The 16,262-nt window shown below is 39.7% G+C and overlaps 1 protein-coding gene across 1 annotated transcript in view; it reads left to right on the forward strand.

Moving 5' to 3' along the window:
* The window catches only part of NFE2L3 (NFE2 like bZIP transcription factor 3), a 33,554-nt gene that overhangs the window by 14,613 nt on the left and 2,679 nt on the right, over positions 1–16,262 (forward strand). The window contains exons 2-4 of the mRNA XM_075212251.1: positions 10,987–11,157; positions 14,174–14,254; positions 15,978–16,079. Of these exons, the coding sequence (XP_075068352.1) occupies positions 10,987–11,157; positions 14,174–14,254; positions 15,978–16,079 (354 nt within the window). The remainder of the gene's footprint in view (positions 1–10,986; positions 11,158–14,173; positions 14,255–15,977; positions 16,080–16,262) is intronic.

Genomic DNA, 16,262 nt, shown 5'->3' on the forward strand with positions numbered 1-16,262 from the left:
TGTTGATGAATGGGATGTGGTGCTTTTGACAGATATTTCTATTCTGGGTATAAATAAAAAAGGTCACCCACATCACAGTAAACCCTCCCCCCCCCCACCGTCACAGCTTGTCTATTGTCTCACAGAGGGCCAGAAAAAAGATCAGTACACGCTTTTTAGTTTATTTGCAAATGTAAATTTCACTCAACTATGTTGATGGGGGGTGGGGGGCATATTTCATTCATGGAAACCGTGTAACACTACCAGGCTCAAAGTAGGTCAAGTCTGTGGTATAATGGTCACAGATGCGTTGTTTTGGTCATACTAACCTGTGATATATTGGCTTGCTATGCTGTGCAAGTGTGGATGGAAACCAACTTTGAAAATGGAAGCTTATAATGTTCTTGTTAACAAGGCATTATCTTTTTTTATTTTATTTTATAAATTCTATTATTGATGTATATAATGTGTTGTCCTTTTTTAATCCATATACCTCTATTATTTTATCTTATTATTTTTGTATGTGTTTTGCTAGCTGTACAGCAATAGCTCTAGCTGTGTGGCACATGTGTTTTCGGTTTGCATTAGGTGTAGGTAAAAGTAGTGACATGATTTGGCTCTCGTCTTATCACTTCGACAACGCTGAGGTCAGCAGAGAAAATCACTGGGGTGAAACATGTTCAAGAAGCGGTGATTTCAGTTTCATTCCTGCAATGCAAAATGTCACTATTTCCACGCGCCGGTGATTGTGGCAGCAGAAAGCACTTCTGGCTGAACCAATATTCAGGAGAATGCAGCTGCCAATCCACTAAGACGTTTTTGCCTCATTCCTAAGAGATGTCACTGGCTCATAGTGAATTGATAGGCTGATTATTATCTTGGCCCATAAAATGGCTGCCTCCACTATGTGTAGGTGACAGATACACGGTGGCTAAGTGGTTAGTACTTCTGCCTTACAGCACTGGGGTCATGAGTTCAATTCCCGACCATGGCCTTGTCTGTGAGGAGTTTGTATGTTCTCCCCGTGTTTGCGTGAGTTTCCTCTAGGTGCTCCGGTTTCCTCCCACACTCCAAAAACATACTATTAGGTTAATTGGCTGCTAACAAATTGACCCTAGTGTGTGTCTGTGTCTGTGTGTTAGGAAATTTAGACTATAAGCTCCAATGGGGCAGGGACTGATGTGAGTGAGTTCTGTGTACAGCGCTGCGGAATTAGTGGTGCTATATAAATAAATGATGATGATGAACTGCATGTGGTCTAATTTGTACATTCTTCTTGGTGCACTGAGAACATTTTTCCAAGGTAAGAATATGGACGTTTTATAAGTAAAATGTGAAGCATCTTAATACAGAACTGGTCACATATATCAATGGCATCAGAAATGACCATTGTAATGCTTATCTGACTAAATATTGTCATCTGAAGTGACCTGTTTTACTTGAACCATTTGTTCATGCCTTGGAACCAGATCTTCATAATAAATATTGATTACTGTCTAGAATATACAGACGTAATGAGATCATTAACTAGTATTAAGTCTGATGAGTAGGTCATCCAGAGACACTGATTGAAAATGTATGGTACAGAGCTGCTTGTTTTGCTATACTGTGTAATCATATTTTACTGCTGATATATCACGTGCTGCCCTTTTACAAATATACTGGTTTGTGCATGTTCCAATTCCCCCTATTCCTTCTCTGTCATCGCTTTGCAAAAACAGCCTTGTGCACTGCATTGGCGTCTCCACATAGAGATTCTGGGCCTCATTCATTAAGGCACGCAAAATAAACTTATATTACTTCTTTTTTTATTTTTTAAACGCACGTTATTCGAGCATACACACATCTGTATTCAACTACAGGCAGATCTGAAAAAGTCTCTTGTTGAATACGGGTTTAGATACGCTCTGCTCTGACAGACACAATACACTGCTGGATACGTTCAGTACATATGTGTAATATAAAGTAATAATATAGTCATTAATGAAGAATGAAAAAAAAAAATTCTAGTAAAATACATTTATAATGATGTTATTAATGTTTACTGTACAAATAATGCATTTTGCAGTTGCTTCTCACTGCAAACACATGTTATAGCATGTATACATGACAGTCATCACTATCACTGGGCACTTACACCTGCCCTGTAGCTGGTGCAAGTGATATGATTAAAAAACACGTCCCGTACTGTACATAGACTATGTTCATACTCCCCTTACCCTCCCCGTTCCGCCCATGAAATCGTAGGCTTTTGTAAGTGTCCTTTGCGCTCAAAGATTAATTGGATTTCTTGCGTTCACTGGAGTATAGTTAGTTTCTGGGCGTAGAGCAATTTTATGCAAAATACGGCACATATTGTTTCTTAATGAATCAGACCCTTTCTGTATAAGTTTCTGCCTCTCATCCATTCTGTTTCTGACAGTTGAACAGAGGAATGAGAGAAATTAATAAATACTTCTGTTTGCACCAATCCTTGGCGTCCCTTTAATGTATGATAAAAGAACACAATCTTTATCATCAATATTGTATTATGAAATTGCCACTTCGTAATGAGCTTAGCAGGAGCACCAATGTTGCTCTGTAGTTTTTATATATATATATATATATATATATATATATATATATATATATATATATATATATATATATTAGGGCACAGCGGAACAAATCCCAAATGCATCTACAAAAAACTACTACTGGTATGTAGCTTTTGAAAGGCCTTTCTATGCATATACTGCCTGGCTTCATAAAATATCCCAGTGGCTCCTAGATTTGATTGACTGGCTCCTGAGTTCAACATAATATTATCCACCCCTGTAGTGAGTGTTGTTCAGAACTTTGAGGTAAACTATAGGGACAGCACAAATTGGATAACTTGCGCTAGACACATAAAAGCTAATTGCTGATTGGTTGCTATGGGATTGGTGCAAATTTACTCCTTTAAGCAATATCTGTCATTAAGCTGCAGTAGGTGCACAATATGGCAGCAGTATCTTTGCACAGCATTTGGTACATTTATAAGGTTCTAGGGATATGTAATACAAAATGACACCTTTTGGGCATATGTATATGCAGATGAGAAAAGGTTTCTGAACCATTTAAATCGGTTTATTCATTTGTCCCTAAAATGTTGCCTGAACGTCACCTAATTACAGACGTGTAAAAACGTGAGTACAGAATATCTGTGAAATATTAGTCGAGCAGGAAATTGGATACAGTCTTTATAAATGCCTCTAAATAGCTGGCACTTGTTCTCCACCTGTCTGACCTAGAGTTGGATAACACCAATATTTCTTTGCTAGTCAAATTGGCAAATGTTGCACAGCAATCTCACTGATAATCCCTCTCCCCCACTTTCCCTTTCTTAGTTGATTCATAGGAGGCTCAGGAAATAAAACGTTTCTGTGCATCTTACATTATACATATAGTATTCTACCAAGTGACATTAACGGGAATTCAGTCGTTTACAATTCACCTTTATTGCATACAGTAGGTGGACCTCTAGGATCTATACTCTGTTGGTAGGTTAATTAGAATCTGATATTCCAATCAATGAGAAGAAGAACCAGTGTTAGTTTGTGGAATGCTTTCCAATAATAATAACAATAATTAGAAGAAAACACTTGGGGCTAGATTTACTAAGCTGCGGGTTTGAAAAAGTGAGGATGTTGCCTATAGCAACCAATCAGATTCTAGCTTTCATTTATATAGTACTTTCTACAAAATGACAGCTAGAATCTGATTGGTTGCTATAGGCAACATCCCCACTTTTTCAAACCCGCAGCTTAGTAAATCTAGCCCTTGTTGTTTGAATGTCTAGTTCACATTGCAGGTGTTTGGAAGTGAATCATGCCTCTGGAGGACTCCAAGCACCTGAGAATGAGAGTTATTGATGTATGTAGGCTGCAAGGGTTACAGAGCAATTGCTGAAGGCTTTCATCTAATAATGATAATGTAAAAATGGTAATTCTCCAGAAGTCTTTTATTTTGTTTATATATTGGATAACGTATCCTGAGATGCAAATTACAAGTCATCCAGGAGTTCCGTTACTATATAAAGTTCTTTTAATATGGCTTTATTACTGTCTGTAGTATTTTGCAGCATTATTCCTAAACTTTTACCAGAAAAAGTCCCAGCCAGGCATCACATCAGCTCTAGAGGGTGATATGGTCACCGTCGCTGCCCAAGCGCCTGGTTATATGTTTTGTTATTCGGGTGTAGGGAGGCTGCTCCACTGCTCTCAATAGGTTTTACTGCTCAAACAGTCCTGTACGGGTCACTGGAGATTAGGGAACAAGAAATGAGAGCTCTGCCTTGGGGAATCATAGTGATGATATTCCTGCACTGCCTGAATGGTTATTTCTGAGTGAAGAAAAAATAAAGCAGATCACTTCCTATTGGACTACCTAGAATTAGCTTTTTTCTAATGCATTTTTCCCCGGGTATCACAACCATGTTTCCTTTTAATAATTGTTGTTTGTTCAGCTACAACTGCTTAAGGGTTGTTCCAGGAATGTATAATTCTCTAAGTAAAAGGATATTTTCTAAACTGATTCCCAGACCTTTGTATGTATTTGATTAAAGGACATTGGTAATAATATCCTACAGGTTTTCTCCTACAGTCACTGTGAAGAGTGCTGCTAAACAGTTTAATAAGGGGAGTGCTAGGGCAGTGTGGGAAATCAATGCTCCCTTTTTAATGTAATTTAGTATATTTTATACATTATGTTCTAAATGACTGAGAATCCTGATCCGTAAAACCCTGTCCCAACTGTACCAGAATATAGATTTTATACCATGTGATAATCTCCCTTTAACACAGAACTGACACATATATTTAATTTAGATAGGATTCCTGTGCCCCCAGACCTTTCTTTTATAAGAGATTATAATCAGTAAATGCAGCCATAAGTCTATGTGTTATGACTGTTCTGCACCCAGAGGAAACCATTATCAGTCTAGTTGCTGCATAATTACTATTTGTTGTCCAATGTTAAGTATGTTTGTGTATATCTCTGGAGATTTGTACACATTAGAAGTAAAACTACGTGGTCTATCATGAGACAATTGCTCCCAGTAAGGTAGGTTACACCCCTGCGATATCGAATAGAGGAACATGCTGAATGCACAGGAAAATATTTTTAAAAAAAGCCTAAGGATGGGAACGACTGCGGGAACATCTTGGACCTAAGAAGATTAGTCTGCATTTTCATTTAGTGTAGGTGGCAGAAACTCATTTCAAAATATGTACAAATCTTAAAGGGCGGTGTACACAAACCTAACTTTAGACAATCATAAGTAATTGTGTAGCTACTAGTTTGATGATAATGGCTTCCTTTAGGTGCAATACAGTCATAATAAATACACACATAGATGTATTAAATCCCACTGAAACCCAGGGAGGTGTTAGTGGGGAGGACATAGAAACTCTACACAGATAGGACCCTGGTCTGAGTCGAGAGCTCAGCATGTTATCTAAGGTATGCTGATTTCTGATGAACTCCTGGAAACGGGAGATAGATATATATATATATATATATATATATATATATATATATATTCTCACCATAGAAAGTTGTTTTGTTTTTTCGGAATTACTATTTCACTAGCTTTTTCTAGTCATCTGGTTTTGAAGCTATACTATAATACAGTTCTTGTATAAAGTCTCATTCCAGTAGGGATCTTTCATTGGGTGTCAAATATATCTCCACTCAATATTGTATATGGATAATGGGGCTATACAATTAACGGCAGACAGTTTAGACCACATATATCTCAAAGGCATCAACTGACCCTACACTGCGACACAGCTGTCAGCTCGCCTTTTCACAGTGTAAGTAAATTAAAGGTAACGTTACACTCTTTATAGGAGCGTGCATTTCTCTTTTCTTTTTCCTTACATACCGACTTTTCTTTGAAGAATCTTTTAACACAAGTAGCCCTCCCCTGAAGAGAAAAGAAGCAGGGCATTCTGGTTAATGATAGATGGACAGCTGTCCCAGTGACAGGACAGCAGCTGCCATAGAGTGCATATGAACAATAGGCTTAGAATGCAAGTTAACATCTGCTGTGCGTTAATAATGAATGGCTTGTGTTTGCCAGTTTTCTACCCTCCTTAGGTGGAGATTAAATTACCTGTGATGCTCAGGCTAATACTTAGTAGTACTCTCCTGGCCTCTGTGCTGTATCAGCAGTATTTTACACAGTCTGTTTTTTTTATTGTGGACAGTACTCTTTCCAAATGATATATTTGTCTCTTTCAGTCAGGTTTTTCTATTAATAGACCTCTTGTAATCTAAATGGTCTTAGTCCAATGTTACTGCGTGAGAAAATAGTCGAAGACACAGAAAAAGTCAGAAACCCTTTATTAATAGTATTAATAATAGACTAACAATGGAGGCATGCTTTAACAGCCATCTCCAAATCTTATTTTAGTTGGCAGGAAGCAGGGAGCCAAAGTGATTTGTCCAAGGTCACAAAGTGACAACACTGAAATGGCAATGGAATTTGCTAGCAGTTCTGTGCCTTTGTTTTACAGTCTGTACAGTTAATCACTAAGCCCTTCTTTTTCCAGCTGTCTTATTATAACTAATGACATTACTAGCCTGAATTTCTAACAGAATATTATAACTCTGTAGTCATTTATAGAATCCAGTAATTGCTTTTACTTCACTACGGGCAATGATTAGATTCATGTTTGCGAAAAGATTAGACAGAGAAGGGTGTTAACTGATTACCAGTTGGAAAAGAGGGGAGACATTGAAGCCTATAAGCTCTTGGGGGAAGGGATCTCCATCTGTCTATAATTTGAGCACTTAAGCTGGGTACACACTACAGGGTTTTTGGCCAATAATCGGCTCAACCAGCTGACATACGACCGTTGGTTCGAAAGTCGGGTCAGTGTGTGTAGTGACACGATGGTCGAAAGTCTGCCCAAATGGACGATTGTCGCCTCATTTGGTTGATCGTACCGTTCAATATTTTCGTTCCAATCTCCTTTCCGTTGTGTAGTGTGTATAAACTTCCGACCGATCCACGACAATCCTCCGATACTTCCTCGACCTGGGGGGCGTGTGTATGTAAATTTGTGAGGACTGTATCAGTCCCACGTGGTGCGGTATCCGCACATCACTGACTTGTGTTTTGTATACATGTGTATTGCACCTGTCTGGTTGCACACAATTACACTTGTGTAAAGCATGGGTGTTATTACCCTTTGTATCTATGTTGGGAATCTATTCATATTTACCCTTTATAAACTTATACCTTTATAAACTATTAAGCTTATTAAGTCATATTAGCCTTTATTAACTAATATTTGTAAAATACTCAGAATAAACCACAAAGTGTTAATGCTACAGTTTTATTGCTGGAAAAAGTACAACATTTTTTATTGCAGAACATGACAAGTGGAAAAATAGTATTACACTTTAAAGGTGCTAATGGTTTGTGGCAGAAGAGTTCCAAACAGCATACACATTTGAACAAAATTTTTCTGAAGGTTTTTAATTTTTTTCTTGATGTTGCTTGGGTTTATATTCCCTTTGATTTCTTCACCTACGAAACAAGGAAATAAAATATGTTTACCATTAAACATTTATATCTGTAATCTATATCCAACACCAGAAATACTCTCATTTGCTCACCTTGCACACTGCTCGAGATCAGTTTATGTTGTGGTCCCTCTGACACAATCGCAATAATAGTGGGCTTAACCTCCATATATTCTGGGAAACAGGCACCATTTTGGTTATTATAACGGTACAGGTATGTTCACTGAAATACCTTTGTGTATAACTTCCTTCATATCTTGGTATTCAACATCAATTTGTTCTTGTTTGATAACAGGTGTCACATTAGTGGTATCAGTGGTATCTAAACTGGCCTTCTCACTGTTAATTCTTCGTTCTGAAAAAAAAAATAATCTATGTTACAAATCAGGCGTTTGCATTTGTACATGTGAAACTAGAATGAAATACATAAAGTCCTTCGAACAGGTACACTATGGGGCATATTCAATTGTCGGCGGGATTGCCGAAAATCCAGCGGTCCGCGCAGGACTACCGTTATAACGGTAATAGTTTTTCCGCGCCGGATCCCGCGGACAATTGAATACCCCCCTATACGTGCTACTCACTTTTTTTTAATGTCGTAGTCGTACTGGTCCAGTACTCTTACCATCATCTCCACCTCTCTTGGGCTCATTGGCTTTGCTCTTTGCTCTTCTTGAGCATCTCCACCCCCCACCTTAAATTTTTTCACATTTTTTGGCCCTTCCAGCACAATCTCTGACTCTGTTTCCATAGCTGCAATCCCCACTGACACCTTCTCCTCACCCGCCATCTTCTCATGTTCCTTGGCACCAGACAAGCTCCTGTACACTCGTTAATTGTCTATTGCTATGGATAATTCAGCTGCCGCTCTTAAAGATGTTGTGTTGTTGAAAGCCAACACTATGTATCATCCCCTTGAGCTGGTCACACAGGCTGCAGTGTTGGACAATTGACCAGTAGCAGCTTGTGTGGCACCAGAGCAAGCCAGATAAATAACACAATCAAAATTGTAATTTGGACTACACTTTTGTGTGCAAGCTAGCTATTCCGGCCGTCTTACATGTTCAGCATATTTGCAAGTATTTCCAGTTTGTTCCTATATGCAATCCTTAAGCTTCTGCAAATACAGTGTGTTTCCAGTCCTGCTATTGCTCAGCCTGGTTATTTGCATCAGTTTTCTGTTCGTGTTTGCAAGTATTCCCAGCGTGTTCCATGATGGAATTCCTAAGCTCCTGTAACTACAGTGTGTTTCAGTCCTACTATTGTTCATCCTGGCCTTGTTTCCTGTTCAGTGTATTACCAATGTGGTCCTGTATGCAATCCCTAAACTCCTCTACCAATGTATTTCCAGTCCTTGTACTTGTGCAGAATCAGCCCTTGTGTCCAGCATTAGTCTAGAAATCCTGGTAAGAGGCAACTGATAATTGCTGTGAGATCTATAACCTACAAATCCCTTCCCTGCAGACTTCGTGCTCCCCCCATCGTAAAGTCAGCTATGCCTTTAAGAACCTGTTAGCGATCACCTTACTATAGATTATTAGCTGGAACATGCTCCTATGGGAAAGGGGAGGGGATTGGCCGTATGTATGTAGTCAGTGTACAGTAAGGGCGTGCCAAGCTCCAGCAACGTCCGATTCAAGCTTTGGGCATCTCAAAAGTATGGGGTGTTTTTCGTATCACTTGCAACAGCTACAATCAAGAGCAACTGTAAAAATACATTTTATGTACAGTAGACACTAATAACATCCTTTTGAATGTATGTCATGTAAGGAAGGAGAATGAAAAAAACAAATCATAAAAAAACAAGGTTTTGAAATGTAATATTACTTACAGGTGACATTATTCAACAACATATGTATCTTTATGTCTGGTCCTTGTTGAATACAGCCATGTGTATGTCCTTATTACTTGCATTTAAAAAAAACAAAAAAAAACAAAAAACACAATACATTTGTTTCGCGTACCTTAATGAATCAGGTTCAGAATGTGTCCTGTGCAAAAAGATGAAGCTGTAATATGTTCCAAATAAAGGACAACAGATAGTTAAAAAATAAAGGGATTTAATTGATGAACATAACAAGTTAATATATCTTTATGTTTCTATTTTGTGCTCTGCGAGTTTTCTCTTCCCTATTGTCAGTCCTGCAATCACTCTGAGTTACAAGCACAGGGTGCTGAACCATTGCTTGTTTTATAATTGATGCATATTTTTTTGATAAATGAAACAAGTGCAATGTCTAAGAGGTTATTTGTTCAGGTATTTGATAAAGTAAAGCAGTGTATATAAAGTTCTTTGTACAGTATGATTTATGCTAATTTATTTTTCAGTATTATATACTATAGGGCAGTGAGGGGCTCCTGCGGCACTCTGGTCCCCTCCGTCTTAATAGGGGCCAAACAGAAGGTAGATAGTGCAGAAGTGGTACGCTGGGTGACCGGCATGCACTGTGCAGAAGTGGTACGCTGGGTGACCGCCATGCACTGTGCAGAAGTGGTACGCTGGGTGACCAACATGCACTGTGCAGAAGTGGTCACATGACGTGTAAGTCTGCTGCCCCCATTCTAATAAGATCAGGAGCATCCGGCTGGGGGGCTGCTAGACCAACCATTCATGCTGTTGTAGAACCCCTACCGCATTGTATGGTAAAAAACCCACAAGCTATCTCCCCAGGACAGCCTCTGCAGCATTGTCATTTATAAACCCCAAAACTAATCCACCCAAGCAATGCCCTTTTTTGCAGTAGCAAGTCATCTTTGCTTGTAATAGTATGGAATAATCCATATCCAGGAACACTGGCACACTGTAATACCCCAGTAATTCATTTCCATGAGCTCCATACAGACAGTTCTGTGTAATTTTTGACCTTTATTCTGGAAGTGCTCCTCCTCTAGAGCTGCAGCTGAATAATTGACATAGGGTTGTTGGTCTACATTGCATCAACCTCCATGTAAGGCTATGTACACACTACAGAAAATCTGTCCTGGCCCAATATCATTAACGATTTTACCAACGACTGAAAGTCCCAATCAGCATATTGATTCATGCATACACACTAAACATGTTTTACAAGATTTACCTTCATAAATCTTCATCTATCATAACCATCACCTGAAAAGATCCTGACTCTGCACACTCCATAGAGATCTATGGCACTGCCAGACCTGAGTGCATATATACTGCAGAATTGGAATGACATCAATCCATCGTTGAATAAGATTTTTAGTCTGGTTTAAAAATTAAATTAAATGATACAATGTGCTTTGGAACGATAATCGTTCGTCATTGGAGCGTCGGTTATCATGTGATTGGCCCGATAATTGGGTGAAAAACCTGTAGCGTGTACCCAGCCTAAGTTGTAGGTGCATCTCTGCACAGCAGCAGTTTGAATACATAAATAGATTGTGTACTAAATATAACCACTGTAGAATAATATGAATCTGATGATATTTTAGAAACAAGAAAATAAGCTGGAATACAGTGCAGACTCCTATGATTATAACAACCTTCAGAATGAAAATGGGAAAGCTGGACTGGACGAAGAGTTAACTCTGAAAAATGAGGAAGACCACACTAGTGACACGAGAAATACAGACTCAAGTGACAGCAACAACATAGGAGTAGAGGTAAGATCCATAAACAGCCTTATATCCCAAGCTTTGTGATTTAACAGGAATAGATTCATGTCTCTCTTCAGCCGCAAGTTCATTACTTGCCTGTCATGATCATAGAAGGAGCCAGATATAAACACAACAATACTGTTTATTATTAGGGAATTATTCACAGGAGAATATCTCAAGGGGTCTTCTTAGCTGTGGCAGGATGTAGAGAAATGGAATGCTCTCAGACTGGCATCCCCTGGAGATCGGCCCTGGGCTTTCAGGGAAATAATGTACCAAGCCATAGACAGTAACCTAAGTAGGGACAATGGCTGAATCCACAGGGACAAGATAAGATTGAAGTCTGGAGCAAGCTGAGGGCAGGTGGAACATGATCATAGTGAGAGAGGTCAGGAAAGGCAGCAGGTAGGCACAATAATATCCAAAACCTAGGTCAAACAGCTGGATTGCTGGATATAATGATCAGGAGTCAATGGCCAGACACTGGTTGCATGTTATATAGTTGCTTAAGTAGCCCAGTAAGTACGGGGAATCTGTCATAACTGGAGGTGGGTGGAGTGAGAATCTGCAGTGATTATGCTCAGGAGGTTTGCAGTTGCATTGAGCATGCTCGGGAACTTTGACTGAATTGGGCTTGTTCAGAGACTAAGGCACATTGGCATGTATTCTCACCTTTGTATAGAACTGGTTCACATTTGAGATCAGAGCACAAGCAAGAATTGTTCATGGAGCAGTAGGTTAACCTATCATCATCATCACCATTTATTTATATAGCAGCGCTGTACAGAGAACTCACTCACATCAGTCCCTGCCCCATTGGAGCTTACAGTCTAAATTCCCTAACACACACGTACACACAGACTAGGGTCAATTTTGATAGCAGCCAATTAACCTACTAGTATGTTTTTGGAGTGTGGGAGGAAACCGGAGCACCCGGAGGAAACCCACGCAAACACTGGGAGAACATACAAACTCCACACAGATAAGGCCATGGACAGGAATTGAACTCATGAGCCCAGCGCTGTGAGGCAGAAGTGCTAACCACTAAGCCACCGTGCTGCCCTCTATGGCTAGTTAGTTAAGCTGGTAAGAGGACTTCACCATCATTCACAGACTAATAGAATGTACAGACCGCATTGCGCTCTGTGACATGAGAAATCTAGGAAGAGAACCTAAGGAGGGAAATTACCCTCAGGACATACACATGTGTCTCTGGGGCACCTCTTCCTCACCAGTCTTACATCAAGATTTTAAACTGGTAAGGGATCTAGTAAAGTTCAAAATTGTATGCCCAGCAAATGTTATCGTATGATACATGTTTGACACTGCTGCACTTTAACCCTTTAACACCCACCCAACATACAGTAAGTCCTTTTATATGCTTATGCACCAGTCGTCTTTAGTTTCTTGCACAGGACATAGATCTATAAGGAGGTGCTGGGACATCTGTGTCCCTATGAAAAGCAGATCTGTGAAAAGCTGGCACTGGAAGAAACTAAAGGCGACTGATGCAGAAAAATCCCAGCACACAAAAGGACATATGTTGGGAAGGGGTTAAACAGTTACATAATTAGAATGAAATAAACAAAAAAAATTTGTCAATTTTTACATTTCATCCCATGATCACATAAAATGTATAGAATGCTGAAATGACCAGTGACTGCTACCGTTTCTGATACATTTACAATTCGCTAGTGTTTTCATGACAGTATTTTGAATACAGCTCCAGAGAATCACAAACATGGAGCTAATTAATTGTTTTCAATGATAAGATACAGTATTCTTCATGTTTGTGTTTATTCCAACCTTGTAAGAAATGTTGTACACCAGTGAAGCATGAAATGAGTGCTACTTTACAAAGCAGAGAAAATAATACCCAGTTCCCAGAAGATGTTGTGTAGTAATTTAGAAGTCATTTCATGAATCATATAAGAGGAACTAAAACACATTTGCTGAAAGCTATTTTAAAAATCAAATTTGTTTTAACCCAAAACATCCAAACAGATATTTCAACTTACCTACTGCTCCCCACTCCGGAGTCCAGTGGTTTCTATGTGCAGCCATTTTTCTCGGGGCTCCGATGTTCGATTGCTGAGGGGTGTGTGATGGCTCAGATCAAAAAGAGGGTGTAGGCAGGGCCATCTTAACAACATTATGGGCCCCCGGGCAAAGCAGTGCATCGGGGCCACTCCCTTGCACCCCCTTCTTCTCCTCTTTTCTCTTATTCTGTGTCTTCTGCATTTTTGAATCCGTCTTTGATCCATCGTGGCTCCTCTGTGCTGCGCTCCTCAATGAAAATGTCGGGCATGATGTCATCACACCCGACATTCATGGTGAGCGCAGCACGGAGGAGGGGAGCCCTGCCTATAGGGCCCCCTTGTTCATGGGGCCCCGGGGCACCTGCCCATCGTGCCCAATGGAAAAGATGTCCTTGGGTGTAGGCACCAATATTGCAGGTTTTGATTGAGCCTCTCATTCACGCCCATCTTAGTGATTATTTTAGAGCGGTGAGCTATAAACATTTGCTGGTGCTGGGGTACAGAAATGGAGGAGCCCCCTAAAACACTGTTCGGCATGCTGCTCCCAGTGGAGCCCTGGGAGCAGCATGTGGGTAGGGTGAATGCTGCCTTACCTCACCATAGCTAATATGTGGTTTGTGTTCTTTGCATTTCCATGTGGCCTCAGGGGGATACAGCTTCTATAATGAACTATATATAAGGAAATATCTGATGGTCACTGATAACAACTTGCCAATGGATGGGACATTTAAGCCGTGAGTGGTAATTGTGGATAATCCTTTGTCTTCCCCTGAAGAGATCATTGTTGTATTGTTTGATAAAACTTTGCATATCAGGAGCCGTTGGTACATCTCAGTTGAGCCACTACTGGTTATTGATGTTTTTCATTGTAGTTCCACTAATATACATATGTGAAATGAGTTTTCTCATTTTGATGGATTTGGAAATGCTGCATGTTGTAATTATTATTAATCCATTAAATCTTAAATTCTTAAATTTTACAGATCAACAGGAACACAACGGAGCCTTCCCTCTTCTTTGAGGAATTCATTCAGCTGCTAGCACAAACAGAAAATGCACTTGAGGTAAATCACTTTAAATTTGTGGGAAGGGACGTTGCAGTTGGAGTCGTGCCAAGAAATAGTCTTCAGGAAGCAAACAGCAGTAATGTTTTTACCTAGGTGATCTGTATACAGTCAGTAGATCAGACACACACATAAGCAGTGTTACACACCCCAAACTCCTGACATGTTTCAGGCACTAGAACAATTAATCATAGCAGTATTGCCCGAAGTATGTCAGCAATACATCTTGGTAGGTGAAGATGCTGCCTCCAAGGGGTGCGAACCTCCAGCAGAGGCATGGCTAACCTAGTGTGGAGACATACCTAGCTCTTTACAACCACTAGACCACCCTCCAACCAACTTTCCTCTATGTGTCTCATCCACACTCATTACCTTCTCCCATTCCCGCTACAGGAACACTTTGTACTGCGCCCACTTTTGTGGAATTCCCTCCCTCTTCAGACAAGCTTATTAAATTCCTCAACCACCCTCTTAACCTCACTAGGCTACCCTATTTTCCTCCTTTACAAGTTCACACAAGACAATAACTCTGACCCCTTGACCAACATAGTTGTGTGACTGGATCATATAGCCCACTTTTTACCCTGCAATCTGGTGGACCAATATGCAAGATGTGGCACTTAACCTTATGTATCAATCTGCCATTAACCAATAAAATTGTAAGCTTGCAAGCAGGGTCTTTGTCTTTATTACCCAGTACTGTTTTTTTTTCCCATTTGTCAAGCCCTATGAAATATGCTGGCGCTTTATAAATAAATGTTATTGATGATGATTGTAATGATTTATCCCAATGATAAACACATTGACTGCACTTACTGTAAAGCAGTATGCACACAACATAGAACAGGTATGGCCTGCCATTTAACTGAGAACATGTATACCATAGAGATCAATGATCACATTTTCTGTTCTTTTAACTACTGCACTCTTATACATTGTAATGCATGCAGCATAAAGAATAAGAATATATTCTGAGGATTCTATAAAGCATACAGGACAAGAGATGAGTGTTGTGCAATAAAAAGCACAAGACCATCTTATGGGTGGAAACTTGTAATTAGAAATCTTTTAGAACCAGGACAATCAGCAGGGATTGTTGATGGCTACATGTGCTTGATTCAGGGGCAGAATCCAACATGCACCTTTGATGATGCCCCTAAGTTAATAAACTTATGAGTTGGAGTTTCCCTTGACGCTGGACACTGACCCATGTCTTGTTACCGATCATGGAGAATATTTGTCACAGACATCAGTCCCTGCCCCATTGGAACGTACAGTCTAAATTCCCTAACATACACACAGACAGACTAGGGTTTAATTTGTCAGCAGTCAATTAACCTACCAGTATGTTTTTGGAGTGTGGGAGGAAACCGGAGCACCCGGAGGAAACCCACACAAACACGGGGAGAACATACAAACTCCACACAGATAAGGCCATGGTCGGGAATCGAACTCATGACCCCAGTGCTGTGAGGCAGAATTGCTAACCACTAAGAAACCGTGCTGCCCATAGTCCATAACATTTTTTTTATAAGGACTGATATACTATTAATAAAGTGTAATTTCTGACATTAATACATTCTCATATTTGTTTTGATGCAAAATAACTAAAGTTAGCGCTGGTTAATTTTTCTGCAAATTTGTCTCTCAAGATCAATCTATATTGTTCATGTGCAGAAAATGTAGATAAAGAATTAATGATTGTTCTTTTTCTTTCTTAAAGGGCACAAGTGAAAATTCTCTCGATAGTGCTCAACCCTCCTCCAGACTGGGAAACTCAGTGGGAGAATTGTGGCAAGATTTCCTTTCTCTGCCTGATTTGAATGTAAGATGCTTTTTGTATTTCCGTTATGCAAATCTTACATTTTGCAAATTTAAACTTTCACTTGCAGAATACAAATCTGGCTGTGACTGCAGGTAAGTCAGTTGGGAGGTGGTCTATTCCCATTATGCTGAGATCAGAGCAGGATGGGACTGGTTCTGGTGGCTGTTATAGATAACAGTCAGC

Source organism: Mixophyes fleayi, chromosome 5 (genome assembly GCF_038048845.1).
Source record: "Mixophyes fleayi isolate aMixFle1 chromosome 5, aMixFle1.hap1, whole genome shotgun sequence".
NCBI lineage: Eukaryota > Metazoa > Chordata > Amphibia > Anura > Limnodynastidae > Mixophyes > Mixophyes fleayi.